A 19,903-nucleotide genomic window follows, 5' to 3' on the forward strand; every position below is an offset into this window, starting at 1 on the left:
TCATATTATTGGGCAATTTATAATACATGTATATTACATAAAAAAAACTTAAATCTTTGTGAGGGCAATTGTCTCCGTTGTCATGTAAGTGAATCCGTCCTTACGCTTAACACATCTCCATTGAGATAGGGTATCGTAAGCCCTAGCTAGCATTGTGCCTGAGGGGCCATTCCATTCCATACCTTTTAATTTTTAGTTATATAGATGCTCCAACAAATCATCATTATCATGCATGTATTATCTGTTGGAGTACAAATGAGGTGAAGTCTCACATCAAGTAGAAGTTAAAAAGTTGAACACCATATAAATGAAGAGAATACTCATAAACCCAAGCCTTAAGGTTTTGGATTAGAATGTAATGTCAAATTCATTTATATGGTTGTTCATGGTCCATTGGTGTAAATTTTCTCGATGTTTACTCCCCTCAATCCCCCAACATTATCTCCACTAAGCTTACCTAGCAACTCAAAGATGAGCTCAAGTCCAACACGACTTGGCCAAAAGGCAATCTTTGAACGAGTGCCAACCATTTTCCAAGTCCTTGTCATAGCAAGCACAAAGTGTGCAGACCCCAACGTGTCACTTTCTTAAGTTGATTCGTGTGGGCAAATTATCTCTATACGTCCTACAAGTGAAAATGTCTTTCTTAAGTTGAAGTATTTGTAATTTCCAAATAAAATTCCAATTTTCCTCCACATTCAAAAGTTGAGGTCCAAGACCCTCTCCCTAAAACCATGCTAAGTTGTCTTTACCTAATAGGCACATCCATATTCATGAATAGTTCATAACTTGTTAAAGGAATATAGATGATAAATTAGGAAAATATAAGTAATTGAATATTTTTTTTTCTTCTTTATAACCCATCTAATTTATGAACAATACTTATGATTACAAGTTTTTTAAACTTAAAAATTTTAATTATATTCAACACGTGCTTTGGTGAACAATCTCTCTTATCTTTTAAGAAATAAAAAAAAAATATTTTTATTGGATTTAACAAGCCATTTTTCACTGTGACACTCTTTCATGGTCGTGGTAATCCTTATTTTATAGAGTTAAAATTAGATTATGAGATCTCAATCTCCCTTTTAAGATAATGTATATAGAAAAAAATAAAGATATTATCATATATTTTCTCTAATAATAGATAGTTTATAGTATTAGGTTTTATCATTATTTTTTGTTAGAAGATAAAATTTCTTCTTTTTAATTTAAATATGTTAGATCATTTGAAAGTTAAACTAGTATGTCAATCACAAAATATTGAAATATGCGGAATGCAAGTAATGAAAAAACATTTTTTAATATAAGATCTAAAGGTGATTAATATATATTTTGTGGTTTTTTTTAGATAAATGCATTTATTTATAATTTTTTGTTAAGAAAATAATTATGAGAATTATTAAAAAGTAAATAGATTTTTAAATTAATATTTGTTGGGAAAGAGGCGTAAAATTGGCGTTGGCTTAGGAGCCAGCGAGAGAGAGAGAGAGAGACAGATACACCGGTGACCGGTCGGTGTTGTTGATTGAATTCACCTGACGTTCAACGCATCTCTGTCAATGTCTCCAGTTTGGAGAATCATTCCGTTTATTCGGTGAATTATAAGATAGAGTGGAAGCAAAGGCTTCTTTCTTCCTTTTGGTGGCGGTGGCGGTGGCGATGGCGGAAGGGGAAGAGCTTCGGCCTGACTTGCTGAAAAACACGCCTTCTAACATTGCGAGATTGGAGGACGTGATCGAACACTCTAAAGCAAGGCAAAAGTATCTCGCCCATACTTCTAGCTCCTCTGATGGCGGTGATGTTCGCTGGTACTTTTGTAAGATCTCTTTGGCTCCCAACGGTAAGTACGTCTCCTAGCTAGGGTTTTACAATTACGTTTCTGCTAACATTTATTATTTATTGATTGTTTGTTTCATACATCTAACAGAGTTGGCAGCCTCTGTCCCGCCAACAGAGATTGTAGGCAAGAGTGACTATTTTCGTTTTGGCATGAGAGATTCTCTCGCTATTGAAGCATCTTTCTTGCAGGTCATTTTATGATATGAAATGAAATGTATACCTTTCTATTTCTCTTTCATTTCAATTTTGGACTTGGTAATCCTTAGATACCCACATTCTTTCCTGTAGAGAGAGGAAGAATTGCTTTCTAGTTGGTGGAGGGAGTATGCCGAATGTAGTGAAGGCCCCAGAGAACGACAAAGTTCTAGTTCCAAGGCAGATACTGAATCTTTTATGGGACATACTCAATCATCTCAACTATATGAAATAGAGGAAGAGAGGGTTGGTGTCCCTGTAAAGGGAGGACTGTACGAGGTAGATTTGGTCAAGAGACATTGTTTCCCTGTTTATTGGAATGGAGAAAACCGACGTGTCCTCAGAGGCCACTGGTTTGCTCGTAAAGGGGGCCTCGATTGGCTACCACTTCGTGAAGATGTTGCTGAACAACTAGAGATTGCTTATCGTAGTCAGGTCTGTATGATTATTGAAATTACTTTTTTCAGAGCATTTGACTTTAGTAGAGCTCGTCAGTCTCGTTGCATATCCACCAAAGACACTTCTCTAATGTAGCTGTGCGCTGGAGCACCACAAAATACTTAGAAAACCACTTTATCCTCTCCAGTCATAAGCATCAAATAGCAGCAAGTATTGCACTGTCAAATGACCTTTCCCTCCTTTTGATCTTTCCAAAACCATTTTCTTAAAAAAAATCTTGTTCTTTTCCCTTCTAAAACTGATACTAAGCAGCAATGCATCTAGTCAGGTAATGCAGTTTAAATAATGTTCTCTCTGGTTCTCCTGTGTAATTTAGCCTTTTAAAATGTTTTTTTGACTGTGGGTTTGGGTTAGGGTTGGGAAGGGGATAGTCAGTTTTCAATTTGTGTTCTTTGCTTCAGAAAGTGAAAGGCTTATTTTTTATTGATTTCTATAGGTTTGGCACCGGAGAACATTTCAACCATCAGGACTTTTTGCTGCTCGAGTTGATTTGCAAGGCTCTACCCAAGTATGATGATACAATTTATGTAGGGTTAAATATGTTTTTAATCCTTGTAAATAGGGCAATGTTTGCTTTTAGTTCAAAAAAAATCTGTTTCCTTCTGGTTCCCCATTTATAGAAATGTGTATGGTCCCTATTACTATAAACGAGGGACTAAAAAGAGATAATTTTTTGTGAAGGACAAGAACCACACCTCATTTCCAACAATGTTAAATAACCGTTATAGCGCTGCCATAATGCTATAATGTGGCATTTTTTGACCCCTCCACCATAGGCAATTTGTGAAGGGAGGTCTGACATGATGGCACCATAGGCCGCAATGGTGTGTTTATATCGTTGAATTTTGGCCTTCCACCATTGATAACCTTGATTTCCAAAATTAGACGATTTTTTCTCAAGGGACTAACAGGGAACATTTTTTTTTTATATATATTTACAGGAACTAAAGCATATCTAGCTCATTTATTTATTTTGTTTTATGGATAGAAATTGTTTTTATTAGAAATATCTTGTGCATTATTGTATATTGGTGTTGAACATGCAGGGCCTGCATGCCCTTTTCATGGGAGAAGATGATACCTGGGAAGCCTGGCTAAATTTTGATGCTTCTGGCTTTTCTAGCTTTGTTAGTTTTGCTGGAAATGGAATTAAACTTAGGCGTGGTTACTCTCCATCAAATTCACCAAAACCAACCCAGGTTTTCTGATTTTTGTCTCCTATAGTGCTATAACATATAGATACAGATAGTCTGCCATTAGAGTACTGAATACACCTCATTCTTTCATAGGAGGACATGGGCAATATCCTGATTTTGCCTGTAATTTTATCTTCAAGTATTTATGTGTTTCTTAATGTGTGTTTATGCTGACATACATATTGTAATGTCTAGCATGCCCTTATTAATCAATTATTCATTATTACATATTTTACAATAAAAAAATCATCATGTGTATCATATTCAATGTAAGTGATGATTGTTTTGGTTACCAATATCTCTCCTCTTGCATTTGTGTTTGATTTTATAATTCATATTGTGGATAGTCATTAGCTACAGTTGAATAAACTGTATGTGCATTATTTCTGGAAGAACACAAATACAGATTAATTCTGTTATTAACTTGAAACTTTTAACAGGATGAACTAAGGCAGCAGAAGGAGGAGGATATGGATGATTACTGTTCGCAGGTATGTAACAAAATCAAGATTATTATCATTATTATATGGATGTCTCTCACTAGTCTACATCCATACTTTTCTGCTGACACCTGGGGGGACTCTTTGCTTTATAATTTTCAGAAAATTGAATTTCTTACATGATAATAATTATTTGTAGGTCCCTGTTCGACACTTGGTATTTATGGTTCATGGGATTGGTCAAAGATTGGAAAAGTCCAATTTGGTTGATGATGTGGGCAATTTCCGGCATATTACAGCAAGTCTTGCAGAGCAGCACCTTACTCCACATCAACGTGGCACTCAAAGGGTCCTCTTTATCCCATGCCAGGTATTGAATATGTTATTCTGTGTGTGTTCTGAGCCTTGTGTGCTGCATTTGAGGCAGTTTGTAATGTTCCCCTTCTCTATAAAACTAAGCCCTTTCTTGCCCTGATGCTTCATATTTACACATTGGACTATATTTTGTGACTAGGGTTAAAATTGAAGCTGATTGTGTGTTAATCTGTAGTGATTATATTGAGATATGTACTATTGTTCTGAAGATCTGTTTCCTGAATTGACTTGTGCTGCACAGTGCACAGTAAGAAATAGATCCCTAAATCTCCCTGAATATTTCCGTAGGAGTTTGGATTGTCAGTTTCACTTGCTTTCCTTTCTTACCCAGTTTTGAGCATTTGTGGTGCTGTTATATTTTAGTTTCCTTCAGTCATGTATTGTGTTTAGACTAAAAATAATCATGGTAAATTAAATAGCACATATAATGGGTGGTGGAATTACTTTTGGTAGAATTGGAATCTAGTCTGAACTAGGCAATTTTACAAAGTGTGCTTCTTTTTTGTTTGCTTTGACTTTTGTGCCATTTGTTTTTTTTTGTCTTTTAGCAAGCAGCACAGTCTATCACAACATTGGAAAAAGCAATCCTATTGAAACAACCATAAATTAAACACCAAAGAAAGTTCATAAACATAAACGAATCACATACATGTTTAGGGGCAAATAGAAATCCTAAAAACTTAAAAATTTGAGCATTTTGCTCCAAACAAATGCTTTAACAACTACGTAAAGAGAACACTGCAATTTTCACACTGAAACCTTATAGCCTTGTTAATTGTGTTTTCTAATGTTAGTCACATTTTTTTTTGTTTGATTCTAACTAATTGATGATTTCATGTTATCTAGTGGAGAAGAGGTTTGAAGCTGAGTGGTGAAACTGCTGTTGAAAAGATAACTTTGGATGGAGTGCGAGGATTACGTGTCACGCTGAGCGCAACTGTTCATGATGTGTTATACTACATGAGCCCAATTTACTGTCAAGACATAATTAACTCGGTATCTTTTTTTTTTTTTTGTGTGTGTTTACTGTTTATGTTTGTTTTTCTGAATCTTCCTTTTAAAATTTATCAGATCTAGGTGAATTTCTTCCTTTTAAATACTGATGCTACTACTTGAGTAGTTATGAAATATTTTGCTTCTGATTATGTGTAACTAGCATTACTCTAAAATGTCTTCAACACTCAAAGAACTGGGTATCTTCTGTTATTCTTTCTTTAGAGAACCTTTTTGTCTATTGTTTCATTTTTTTGGTTGGGTTGGTTTGAAAGAAAATGAAGAGCATTTGTGCATAGTTTACATATTTCCTTTTCTAGGTGATAGGACTCAATCTGATATCCAGAAGTAATAAAACAGTAAAATAACAATTTTAAGATGAAAATGGGAGATATTATTGATGTAAATCAAGTTAGAGTTCAAATGGGATCTAACTTGTGAATTACAATGGATGAACAATGGAAATGAAAAATGCAGAAAACAGGCTAAGCATTTCGAGCTGCTTAGAAAACTCCCGTGCAGTTTCTAACTGAACCCATACATGCCCCCACTACTGATTATTCCCTCAGCATATAACGTTACAGCCCTCCTTTCTCTCTCTGCCACCTGTCCCATCACACATTCCCCACTAAGTTAGTTACTCCTCTAGTGGGATGATCCCCTACACTTCCCTTACCATGTTTCCTCGTGTATACTATCTGTTGCTTATCAATTCCCCCGCCTTCAAAACTCTTCTTGCCCTCAAGAAGAAATCCAGGAAATTCTGATCTGAGCTTTTCCACTGGCTCCCAGGAATTTTCAAAGTCTGGAAGGTCTTTCCATTTCACCAAGACTTCCACTACTCCCTGTTCATTCTTCCTTGTGTCTAAAGCTTCCTCTGGCTCAGGCTCTAATTGCCAGTTTTCATTCATGCAAGCTGGTAAGGGCTGAGGCTCAACATTAGGTGCTAGAGCTTTCTTCAACAATGAAGCATGAAACACTGGATGGACTCTGCTGTCAGCTGGCAACTTCAATTTATATGCTACTTCACCTATCTTTTGCTCTACTTCATAAGGGCCATAGTATCTTGGGCTCAATTTTTGATTGAACCTGTTTGCTAGTTTCTTCAACTTGTAAGGTTGAATTTTCAGATATACCATGTCACCAATCTGATAAACAACCTCCCTTCTGTGCTTATTAGCTTGAGTTCTCATAACATCTTGTGCCCTCAATAGTTGTTCCTGCATTTCCTTTAACATCGCATTCCTCTCAGCTGTGAGTTTGTTAACCTCTTCCACTGCAGATAGACTGACATCACCCTTGACTAGCATAGGTGGCTCTCTCCCGTATAGTGCCTCAAATGGAGTAGTTTTGAGTGAAGCATGGTAGTTGGTATTGTACCAATATTCTGCCCAGGCTAACCACTTAGGCCACTGCTTTGGTTGCCTTCCAGTTAAACACCTCAAGTAAGTTTCCACGCACCTATTCACCACCTCCGTTTGTCCATCAGACTGAGGGTGATATGCACTACTATACTTCAATTTAGTGCCTGCCTGCTTAAACAATTCTGACCAGAAATTACTAAGAAAGACCTTGTCCCTGTCAGAAACTATGGAAGTAGGAAATCCATGTAATCTGACTATTTCTTTAATGAATAAACTAGCTATATCCTTAGCTGTGTAAGGGTGATTAACAGGTAAAAAATGAGCATATTTAGTTAACCTGTCCACCACCACCATAATGGTATCAGTACCTTGCACCTTAGGTAGCCCACCTATGAAATCCATTGAGATGTCAGCCCATATTTGTTTAGGGATTGGCAGGGGTTGGAGTAACCCTCCAGGTTTCAATGTCTGGTACTTATTCTGCTGACACACCTCACAGGCCTGTACATACTCCTTGATCTGCTTTCTCATGCCTTCCCAATAGACTAATCCAGAAATTTTTTTATAAGTTCTGAGGTACCCAGAATGACCTCCCACAGCAGTAGCATGGAATTCATGTAACAACCAAGCAATTCTGGGTGAATTCTTGGGAATCACTACTCTTCCTTCATGATACAACCTCCCTCCCTTCAACTGGTACCCTGGGTGACTGAGAGGATCACCAACTAAGGCTTGCACCAGAACCTTCAGCTTCTCATCATTCTGCACTTCATCTTCCAGACCCTCCCATACTTCACATTGCACAGTGGTGATAGTGGCATAAGTCATTTGTCTTGACAATGCATCAGCTGCATTGTTCTCCTTTCCGGGTTTGTACTTAACTTCAAAATCATACCCTATTAATTTAGCAATCCACTTTTGTTGATCTTCCCCCATGACTCTTTGCTCAGTGAGAAATTTCAAGCTTTTCTGGTCTGTATGCACTTGAAAATGTCTCCCTAACAAATATGGCCTCCATTTCTGAATGGCTATGACAATTGCCATTAATTCTCTCTCATAAGCAGATTTACCTTGAGCCCTGTCAGATAAGGTTTGGCTCATGTATGCCACTGGTCTTCCTTCTTGCATAAGTACTGCACCTATACCCTTCCCTGAAGCATCAGTTTCTATCACAAACTCCTTGTCAAAATCTGGCATAGCTAGCACAGGAACAGTAGTCATTGCTTGTTTCAATTGGTCAAATGCTTGTTGAGCTTCATCATTCCACAAGAAACTATCCTTCTTCAGTAACTGGGTGAGTGGCCACGCTATTTTACTGTAATTCTTTACAAATTTCCTGTAGTACCCAGTCAATCCTAAGAATCCTCTCAAGCCCTTGAGTTCCTTAGGGCGTGGCCATTTGAGCATGTCTTCTATCTTCTTGGGGTCAGCTGACACCCCCTTATCAGATATCAGATGGCCAAGATATTCCACTTCCTTCTGGGCAAAGGAACACTTCTTCTTGTTAGCATATAACTGATTCCTTCTCAACACTTGCAGTATTTCCCTCAAGTGCAACTTGTGTTCTTCTTCACTCTTGCTGTAAATAAGGATGTCATCAAAAAATACCAACACAAACCTCCTCAGATATGGTCTCAACACTTCATTCATTAGAGCCTGGAATGTTGAAGGAGCATTAGTTAAGCCAAATGGCATAACTAAGTACTCATAATGGCCCTCATGGGTCCTGAAGGCAGTTTTAGCAATATCTTCCGCCTTCATTCTAATTTGATGATAGCCAGATTTCAAATCAAGTTTGGAAAAAATAACTGAGCCCCCTAATTCATCTAATAATTCCTCAATTACTGGTATAGGGAATTTGTTGGGAATTGTCACCTTGTTGAGAGCTCTGTAGTCAGTGCAGAATCTCCATCCTCCATCCTTCTTTTTAACCAATAAAACTGGACTTGAATAAGGACTGGTACTGTGCCTTATTATTCCAGCTTGCATCATTTCCTTCACAATCTTCTCAATCTCATTTTTCTGATAATAGGGATATCTATAAGGCCTGATATTAGGAATGACAGCCCCAGGTTTGAGCATTATAGGATGATCATGCTCTCTGATGGGTGGTAAACCTGTTGGCATGTCAAAAACTGCTGCAAATTCTCTCAGTATCTGCTGCCACTGATTGAACCCTTCTGCTTCCCTTACTTCTTCCAACTCTGCCTCCATAGACTGTATGTAAAAGCCTACCCCTGCATCAGCTAGAGCCTTCATCATAGCCTTCCAAGATGATTGCCTATTACACATAGTTGGGTCACCTTGAATGCTATACTTCTTCCCTTCAGCCTCCCACCTTAGGCACAAATTTCCAAAATTAGCTTCAATATTGCCTAAGCTAGCCAACCAATCCATTCCTAGCACCATCTCTGACCCTCCTAACTCCATCAAGAAGAAATGTTGTTTGAATTCCACACCTTGAATTTGGAACTGCAGGTCTTCACATACCCCCTGATTTCTTACCTTTTCACCATTGCCTACTTCAATGACATAACTAGGTGTCTCTGTCAGTTCTAATCCCAATTCCTCCACTAACTTTGAAGCTATAAAATTACTGGTAGCTCCAGAGTCAATCAAGGTAAGTACCTGCCTCTCCTTAATGGTCACCCAGACTTTAAATGATTTATTAGAAGTGAAACCTTCCTTGCTTTGTAATGACAATTGCAAGGTTTTCAACTCCCCAACAGCATCTGTTTCACTGTCTACCTTCTCTATCTCCTCTTCCATCTCTTCTTCCCCACTACCTCCTTCACACAGCCTCAAGCTCATATGTTTGAACTTGCAGATGTGCTCTCTATTCCACTTGTCCCCACATTTAAAACACAGTCCCTTCTTACTTCTCTCCTCTAACTCTGCAGGATTCAGTCTCCTACCTCTCACACCTTCCACCCCTTTTCCTTCCACCTTTTCACTTACTCCACTTACTTTAGGTATTTCCCTTCTGTCCTTACCAAAATCACCAGGATTTCGAAACTTGGACCCTCCACCTTTATCCTTCCATTCTGTTCTATCTCTCCCAGTAATTCCCCTCCTCCTCAGAGCTTCATTTTTTTCTTCTAGTAACAATGCACGATCCATCATGTCAGCAAGATCATGATAGTCATACAACTTCATCTCTGCCTGCAACTCCTCCTTCAATCCATTGAGGAAAATGCTATCAAGCATTCCCCTCTCCTCCCTTCTCAATGGGGCTACCAACATCTCAAATTTTTCTCTATACTCCATGACGGTGCTATCTTGTTTCAGACTCAATAAAGGTCCTAAGGGATTGTGGAGTATTCCCGGTTGAAACCTTCGAATCACTGCCTCCTTAAACTCTTCCCAACTCCTCAATGGTGTTTGATCCTCCCACCATTGGAACCAATTCAACGCTCTGTCCTCCATCGCAATCATCACTGCATCCACCTTATCATGTTCACGTACTTCATTCAGCCTGAAGTACCGTTCAACACGAACTAACCACCCGTAAGCATCATCACCCTTAAAAACAGGGATCTCCAACTTCCTTCTCCCGCCAAAATACCTCCGTTCGTTACCACCACCGTGCCGTCGTGGTCGGAAACGTGATCCATGTGATAACGTGCTACTATCACTCCCGTCGTCGTCATTGTTACGTGGATCTCCCCGACCTAGAGGTCTTCCCTGTCTCCGGCGAGGTCTCTCGTTCTGTTCCCGCAGCAGTTGACGGATTTCTACCACCGTCGCTTCCACGTTCCCCAATCGCTCTTCCATCGTATCGATTCTGTTCTCCATGATGTGTCTCGTAACCACCATCCACCGTTTAGATCGAAACCGAGGCTCTTGATACCAAATTGATAGGACTCAATCTGATATCCAGAAGTAATAAAACAGTAAAATAACAATTTTAAGATGAAAATGGGAGATATTATTGATGTAAATCAAGTTAGAGTTCAAATGGGATCTAACTTGTGAATTACAATGGATGAACAATGGAAATGAAAAATGCAGAAAACAGGCTAAGCATTTCGAGCTGCTTAGAAAACTCCCGTGCAGTTTCTAACTGAACCCATACATGCCCCCACTACTGATTATTCCCTCAGCATATAACGTTACAGCCCTCCTTTCTCTCTCTGCCACCTGTCCCATCACACATTCCCCACTAAGTTAGTTACTCCTCTAGTGGGATGATCCCCTACACTTCCCTTACCATGTTTCCTCATGTATACTATCTGTTGCTTATCACTAGGTTGGATGGATTTCAACAGAACAGAAGAGAGATGTAATGTAGAGAGATAGAAGAAAAGGAGGGACATGATGTGTTTTTTATTAGAAAATGAACATGGACTAGGTGTGACTCAAACACAAAAGGTAGCTCAAAGAAAGAGGACTGCAAGTGATATATGGAATACACTGGCTATATTTCTACTAGATGTGAGATTTTAACACACTCCACACGTCCTAGTGGGAATTGTCGGATAAGACAACCATGTGTGGCCCAACTTCAAGATGAAATAGGCTCTTCTGATAGCATGTTAGGAAATTGATTGGGCCTAAGTTTTATAAGGAGTACTTTAGCCATATTCCTACCTGATATGGGATCTTAACACTTTCATTCTTTTTACTCCTTTAGATTAAACAAAGAATAAATGATCTTTGGCAGCAATGACATTGGGAATGCTTAAGCTTATGGGTCACATCTTACAAATTTGGTTTCAATTGATTGTAATAGTTCAATGCCTTAGTCAATCACAATTATTTTGGGTTGTTAAGCTTAGTAAATTCTTATTTTTGTATTTTCAGTCCTTCTGGCATTCATGAAATAGTTATTATATTAACTTTTTTTGCCATGATAAAGTTTAGCAGATGATTATTTAACTTTAAAGGCCTAATATATGTACTTGGCTCTCAATGCTTATCTAGTCCAATTAAAATGGTGTAAACGTCTTTTAAAGAATCTATAAATAAAAATGTAAAATAAACCCTAGCTGCCTCCACATGTGATACCTGAGAACTCTAGGAGTGAAACTTTGTTGAATCATCCTGACTTTGACTCTCTTTTCCTCTAATTTTCTAACCTCTTCAGTCCTATTGTTTGTTCTTGGCTGACAGCATTAGAAATTCATTCAAACAACATTGGGTTGATTCTTGTAATCTTGCTTTAATTTCCTCTAGAATCCATAATCCCCAAACTCCATATTTTAAGAGCTTAAGGGAATTTTAAGCCTGAAACACCCTTGTACATGTATGCTTGTTTCCAAACATAATTTGCAATTTCAAATCTATGCTGCAAAGATAAAGGAAACCTTTGCATTTTAGGATTATGTGTAACTGCACTGCAGACATCTATTTTTAAAAACTAGATGCATCATATTCTTGTTTTCTTTTTCTCAGCAGCTCGATAGGTTGTTTTAAAAACTTAGATTTTATGCTATAGTAATATAGAATTTAAGAAAACACATGTTTTGACCAGTGAATTTACACTTCTCTAGGTATCCAACCAACTGAATCGATTATATTTGAAGTTTCTCAAAAGAAATCCTGGATATGATGGAAAGGTATGCTAGTGAGAAAATTTGCTTTATTTTTCCCTATATACATTTTCAATGTCTATAGTAGTTCACTTCATGCCAACTTGTGTAGGTTTCATTATATGGTCATTCTCTGGGAAGTGTCCTCTCATATGATATCCTTTGCCATCAAGATAATCTATCATCCCCATTTCCAATGGATTGGGTGTATAAGGAACATGGTGAAAATGAGGAATCACTCTCTGATAAGAAAGATCATTATGTGCAGAACTCACCAATCAATCAGGATGACACATTCAGTATGGTGAGCCCCTCTGAAGAAAAAAAGAGTACACAAGAGACTTGTTCAGAAATGGAGGCAGAATATTCTGAGGAGTCCTCAGTTTTAGGCCATGCATTATCAAGTGTAAATGAATTTACTGCAGAACCTATCTCTCTGGAACCAAGTAATAAGGGTGATGTTTCCGAGTTCCTTGCCGATTCTGGTGACACATTTTTTGAGAAAATGGGTGGTGCATTGGATATGCCTCAGAGCATGAATGTTGAGCTGCCAATGGATAAGGAAGAATGTAAAGTTACAAGCAACGAAGATGAAGTAATCAAGAAGCTCAGAGAAGAGGTTAGTTTCCAGTTCTACTTTCATTTTTTTTTGTTTCTGGTGGTTCTTTCTAGCTAGTTTTCCCCTTTAAAGAGAGGGGGGAGGGATTTTGAGAGTCTGTAATAAGGAATGGTTCATTTTTCTAGCTCTAGCACACCCTGTTATGTTGAAGTCCTTTATGCTTCTAAGAAAAAACATAAGATTTGAGGCTATCATATTTGTGTTAAAATTTAATTTAATTATGAAGAATGAGAGAGAGAAGGATTAAATTTCCAGTGACATGATCATGTAGGCTCTAATACCATGTCAACCACCAATCCTTTGTGAATGGGAAACCCTTTGAAGGAGAATCTCTACTTGTTTCTTTGCAATTCAAGAAATACTGCCAAAGCATATTTGTTGCCTTTCATTCCCTGTTTTTCTTGTATATCTCCCCGATAACTCAACCCGTTTGTGGGTTTCTAACAAATACCCCTCTTACTCTCTTAGCATTATGCTACTCTGCTACTAACTTTAAACGCATTTAAAGCTTGCTTGTAACTAACAAAGTTTTTTTGTTTAGATTGATTCATTGAAAGCCAATCTAACTGAACTGGAATCACGTCATAGCAATAATTATACTGAGGAAGAGTTACATTCTGGTAATTACTGGTTTTCTTGTCCTTTAGAAGGTTGAGATGTTTTCTATATTCATCTTGATTTTTAATTTATAACACAAAGCAAATAAAGATGTTGACATGCATGTGGCGCTATGGCAGTAAAAAAGTTATCTAAAAAGTTACCTCCCATACAAGAAGCACCAAAGAGTTATACTCCATATATCAAGTACACCAAGCTTCAATTTAAGGTATGGAAACAGTTAAGATTTAAGAACTTTGATTCTGTCATCTATGTACAGCTCTTAAATGTTTTCATTGAGATTTGCATTTAACATTTAACATATTCAACAAACAAAACATGGGCCATTTTTATTTCCATAGTAAATCTAAAACAATGGGTCATTTTTATTTCTATAGTTACCTATTGCTCATATGACTAAACTGCATATATGCCAGGTTGATACATTCTTTGCCGTTGGATCCCCTCTTGGTGTATTTCTTGCACTTCGTAATATCCGAATTGGCATTGGTAAGCAAGTCTTTTATATGGAATTATACAATTTATTTCTGATCTTCATTGATCTCTTTGAAGAGGCTCCTCTCAAAATATTGCTCATTGTGTCTTTAAGTTGAATTCTATCTAACAAAATCTGTACTTATAATCAGTAGAATTTGAGGTTGACTGGAAACTGGAAATGAAACCTGGCAAGAGAGGCAACTAGTTGGAAGACAAAAATAATCTTGGAAATAAAGTGGAGATTTTAGGGAGCTCAGCAATGCAGTAGTTACAGGTCATAGAGGATGGTGCTACTTGGATACTTTGATGAAATTATAGGGTTTTTGGTATATAGAGTGGAAAAGATAAAAGATACTGCATACTGTAAGGTTGATATTGTTTTTATATGTTATGAAGATCAAGACAGAGTTTAAGAGAAAGAAAGAGAGACGAGGGAGAAGAGAATCAGAGAAATTCTATTATTATGTTCTTCCAAGGGAAACACCCTTCTACAAATGTGAAATATTTTCATCTCAAACTGTCAAAAAGAGCTCTCTAACTACTATAACCACCTCCTTTACTAACTGGGCTTCTCAGTAACCAGTCACCTCTTACATTTCATTGGTTCCTTTGCCTCCTAGAATAGACCTTTAATATTGGAACCTTTTGGTTCCTAAATCCTAATACACAATGTGTGACAATGTGATACAAAACATAAAGCACTGGCCATTATTTATACTAATACTAGAACATAATCCTAACTAAATAAGAAAACAAATCATAGGTATAATGAGGAAATATGGAAGCTAATCTTGATAGGTAACCGAAGAGATTCTAAATTATTGTAAAGTATAATTAATAATTAATATACTATTGAATTTTTGTCATGTATTCTATCATTATAATCAGCTTTGGCTGTGTGCTCTTTTATACTTCCAATCTTCCATTCATTTTTGTTTGACATTATTAAATTAATGTTTGAACTTTATATGCTTTTATCAGAATAAAAAGGTTATGAACTTATGATTACAAGTGCCAGTCACTTACTAACGTCCAGTTTTTAATCATATACATCTAGTTTGATAACTATGTATTCTTTATTGTTTGTTTCAGGTAGAGGCCAAGAATATTGGGAGCAGGAAAATATAAGAGAGGAGATGCCGGCTTGTCGGCAGATGTTCAACATTTTTCACCCCTATGATCCCGTAGCATACAGGTTTGCTACAATTCTAGCTCCAATGAAGTATCACTAGTGATTATGAGTAGAGTAATGAACATTATAATTTAATTTCTTGACATCAGTTGATTTGTATAGTTTTCCCCTTATTCTTTTGGTGCTCTGGTCCTTTTTGTTAATTAAATTCATATGCTGTTTGGAACATCCATTCTAATGTATAGATTATGATAAGAGGAGTATCAAGGTTGAGAAATAAACATATACCATTTAATGATACACCATAACTGTTGGAACTTGGAAATGAGAAGCATCCTTTTTTTTTTTAATCAGCAAATGTTGGTTTTGTTAGAATGCTATTTTTTTTGTTAGCAGAGGGGATCAAAGCCATGACTTTTCCCCTCTTCCCTTCTTCCTTAATCATACAACCCACCTTATATCTCCCATGAGCTTGCTACTATTTAGTCTGTTAGTGAATTTGCCTAGTAGTACTTGACCACAGGATTCAAACATGATTTTTTTATATTTTAAGTATTGTATCTTCTGCATAAAAAATGTATGACATGCTATTTTTTTAAATTCACCAAAGGATAGAGCCACTTGTGTGCAAAGAATACATCAGCCAACGGCCTGTTTTGATTCCATATCACAGAGGAGGAAAAAGGTTGCATATTGGATTTCAGGTGAGGCAACAAACATTCTAGTGCTACATGGCTCCTTTAGACTTTGGACCATGATATCTGTCTTAAATAATGCCCTAAATCTTTATGTAGGAATTTACTGAAGACCTAGCAGTTCGAACTCATGCAATAAAGAATTATATGAAATCTGCAAGGGTGAGCTCCTCTTTTTGTATTCAAGAATATCTAGGTGTAAGAGATGACAAAAAGTTTAAAGGTTAAGTGAGAAGACTAAAGGTTTCAATTATAATTATACATCAATTTCATATTATTCTGTCCTGCTGCAATTACTCCAATTTTCCCTCTAATAAATATTTTTTTTTTTAGAATTTTGCATCATTACACTTTGGTTTTTGATATTTCATGTGTCTTGCTCAAGGAATATATATAGATGGTGGATGTTGTTAGTTGTTATGAATAAAAAAAAGAGAGGGATTTTATCATAAGAGAAGTACATAAAAAGGAGCAATAGATATCCCCCCTTTAGCAGCAGCAAAAGAAATGAAGGATGAAACAAGCAGGAACTTGAAGCCTAAGGAGTGGATAATCATTATAATAACTTATAAAATTGTGGCTGCTGCAGTGGTTGTTAAGTATGATTTTGAACTGTTTTAGTTGTTTAACTTTTGTTGCTTTACAAGTTACTTGGTTTAGAGTGGTGTTCAGGACTCTGGTGTTTTCATTATCGGGTTGGCAATTCTTGTTGAAAATAGAAATATACCAACAAGCTAAGCTTGGTATAAGTGTTGTTACAAGCCCAGCTCATTATGGATAACACACAATGTAATATTATTCTGACATGGAAAATTGAAATTTGAAACAGAAGATACACATAATTTATGATGGGTGTCAGATTGAACAGAAAAGGCACACACTCTTTGTGATATTTGATTTTCTAGTCTTGTGCATGGTGATGGTTGTAATTTATGTTTTCTAAGCAGGATAAGGTAATCACAGTGTGTCAGTCGAGGAAAATGGAGAACATAGAAGGTAATATAGTCTTCCAAGTTCCTTTTAATTTGGTAACTATTTTATTAATTTCAAATTCATGAGTTTGAGAATGCTACTGTCCCTTTTAAGATCACTGATTTAGTAGCTGTTAAAAGGGATATCGTAGTCTGTGTCTTTTTCCACTTGTGGTTGATTTAGAAAGGCTTTTTTTACTGGCATTTGAATGGATTTATTATTGTGCTTTATCTGTTTTGTTTTTTATGTCTTGCCTCATTTTACTTCTAATAAGGAATCTATTTCTGTACATCCTCTTCCATAAAAATGGAATAAGCAGTAACGATATTACTTGCACAGGGTAATAGGTTGTAGGTCTAGTAGGCAATAAGTTTGATTGACTGACTTTTTGGTAAATATTATAGAATGCAAACAAAATCAAAGATATTGAACATTGGTGTGCTCTTTATGTAATTTTCTCCTTTTTTAAATTTATATTTGTAATTATTCTGTTACAGGTAATACTTTTGTTTATGTTGAAGTTAGGATCGTATTATAACTTGCTAATAATCCTTGAATATAGTACTGAACTCATATTTTGTAAAACTTAAGGGGCGTGCTTGCCAAATTCCATGCTAACTCTCTAACAATGTTCTTAGATGAACTCAGACTGTAACATTTTCATCAAAGACTTGTGAGATTAGATCTTACTGGTTTGGTTTGTCTTTTAATTTAATCTTTGTTCCTAACGTAGAAATATATTGTCCCTAATCTTTGATGCTATTTTTGCAACTATAATAGTCTTCTGTGTATAAAAGGATTTGGCATCTCTAACGTGTGTGGTGTGCTTCAGAAAGTGTGGGGGTTATTACTGTTGATTGACTAACCAATGGTTACCTTCATAATTTGTTATATATGTACATCATGTACTTTATCACAATTTCAACTGTGAAATTTTCCATCAAAGTTCTAACGTGGATTTAACTGCCAAGTTTGTTAAAATATTTATTTTTCTTAATTAATGCTGCAATATTAATGTGACAATTGTTCTCTTATATTTTTGTCCAAATTCTTTCCTATCTGTATTGTAGGGGAGAGTTCTGAAGAGGAAGAACAGCCATCATATGGATCTTTTATGATGGAGAGGTTGACAGGAAGCATGAGTGGACGAATTGATCACATGCTTCAGGTATGAAGTTGTTCCAATTAGCTACTGATCTTATTGGTTGAGCACTCTGATGTCACAAGAATTGTGCAAAAATTAGAACACACAACACAACTGATTTATAAATGATTTGGTGTTTAATACCAAGTATACGATTGTATTGTATCTGTATAAATTCAATTTGAAATGAAGCATACATTATGTCCTTCGATATATGTACTATCCAGCCTTCCTTTTCCAGGATCCGTCAAATGGCGTACAGATTAAGTCAACGTAATAACTCATCTTGTATTGAGTGAGGAGTCTCCCGTCACTTGGTCAAATAAATGCATATTTGCCTCAGTAGGTGCAAACCCTAGAAGTCAGATACCTTAAGTGAAACAGAAGTGTTGGAAATCCTTGTTATTTTATTGCTATCGATATCCTTCAGTCCTTTTTCCTTACCACACCTTATTCTGGTTGCAAAGTGCTTCTTTGCTTCTTTCCAAGGAGTTCTTCGTATTTGCAAGAAAAATAATACATGAAACTTAGAGAAATTAAAAATTGACATTTTTGGAGCTAAAAAGTAACATCGATACATGTTTTAAAGGAAATGGAACTACCTTAATGGTCATGCCTAGGTTCTTTCCAAATAACAGCTGCCTTTAGTTTCTTTCATTTAGTTTTCTTCCCGATATGGTATTTTTTTTATTATTAATTTGACTTTTTCTTTGTAAATTGTAATGCAGGACAAGACCTTTGAGCATCCATATCTGCAAGCCATTGGAGCTCATACGTAAGTGCGTTTACAGTTTTCACATTCTTGTAGTTATACTATCAACTATCAAGATCATAGTTATTGGAATTGGAGCAAATGAGGTAATTAGGTTATATTGTTAGGTCATTGGTCTAGCGTTTTTTTTTTTCTTTTTTAAGTTAATACTTGTATTGTGGCACCCTCTGGTCACGGATTCTAATCATGGAAACAATCTCTCTGCATATGAGAGTAAGGTTGCATACATTTGTTCTTTTTAGACCCTGCAATTGTGGGAACCTCATGCAATGTCCATCCTTTTAGTATATTTACCTCTCGTTATACAATAAAGCAATATCATATACTATGCCTCGACTCTATTAGATTAGCGAATTGTGATTGTGTGGTTTTCTTAAAGAAGCATGTCTGTTATCTACCATGCCAGAAAAACATGTAGGAGTATACATGGTTAATACTTAACAGTATAATATTTGATGAGGGAATTTGTTTGGAGCTTTGGTTTTGACTATTTTTATTACCATAATGAGTGATTTCTGACTGAATTGCCATTGATTTCACGTTTTATTTTTATGACTGCCGTGTTTAATCTTTTTATTTGGTTGACAGAAACTATTGGCGGGATTATGATACTGCTCTTTTCATATTGAAACACTTGTATGGAGAAATACCAGAAGATTCTGATTTGTTGGTAGGATTTACTGGGGACAACTCAAAATCTGAGAGTACCTCTGTTAGTTGGTATGAACCGAGAGACACGGTTGAGGAAGATCTTCCGTTGACTTTCTCAGACAAGGTTATGGCCAGAAGCTTCTCGAGCAAAGCTAAGAAGGTTCTGCAGAAGCACACTGCGTTTAATTTCTAAATGCCTATACACGATGTAATCGAGAGATTGTGTAATCTACGGAAGAATGTATAGTAGAAGAAGGGTTCCCCATCTTAGGATTGTTTCATATAGTTCGCTAGTGTACAATTAGACCCTCCTCCAATGTACATAACCAGGGGTGTTAAAGAAAAAACATCTTTTAGTATCAATATATGAGAACCGCATAGTACCTGGTGTTGGCGAAATAAATTGTTTTTTTGGGTAGTTGAAGTGA

At 36.5% G+C, this 19,903-nt stretch overlaps 1 protein-coding gene across 1 annotated transcript; it reads left to right on the plus strand.

The window, feature by feature from the left end:
• The first annotated feature begins 1,450 nt into the window (after window positions 1-1,450).
• LOC114425078 (phospholipase SGR2) lies at window positions 1,451-19,893 on the plus strand. Its single transcript, XM_028391834.1, has 20 exons — window positions 1,451-1,843; window positions 1,931-2,031; window positions 2,131-2,472; window positions 2,933-3,004; window positions 3,543-3,695; window positions 4,133-4,183; window positions 4,332-4,502; window positions 5,354-5,503; window positions 12,357-12,422; window positions 12,508-13,014; window positions 13,556-13,634; window positions 13,752-13,840; window positions 14,049-14,121; window positions 15,202-15,304; window positions 15,852-15,945; window positions 16,036-16,098; window positions 16,884-16,932; window positions 17,979-18,076; window positions 18,781-18,827; window positions 19,413-19,893. The coding sequence occupies exons 1-20, from the start codon at window positions 1,663-1,665 to the stop codon at window positions 19,666-19,668; spliced, it is 2,745 nt and encodes a 914-aa protein (XP_028247635.1). The 5' UTR covers window positions 1,451-1,662; the 3' UTR covers window positions 19,669-19,893.
• Window positions 19,894-19,903: the final 10 nt, after the last annotated feature.

This window comes from Glycine soja, chromosome 9, assembly GCF_004193775.1.
Source record: "Glycine soja cultivar W05 chromosome 9, ASM419377v2, whole genome shotgun sequence".
Classification (NCBI taxonomy): Eukaryota; Viridiplantae; Streptophyta; class Magnoliopsida; order Fabales; family Fabaceae; genus Glycine; species Glycine soja.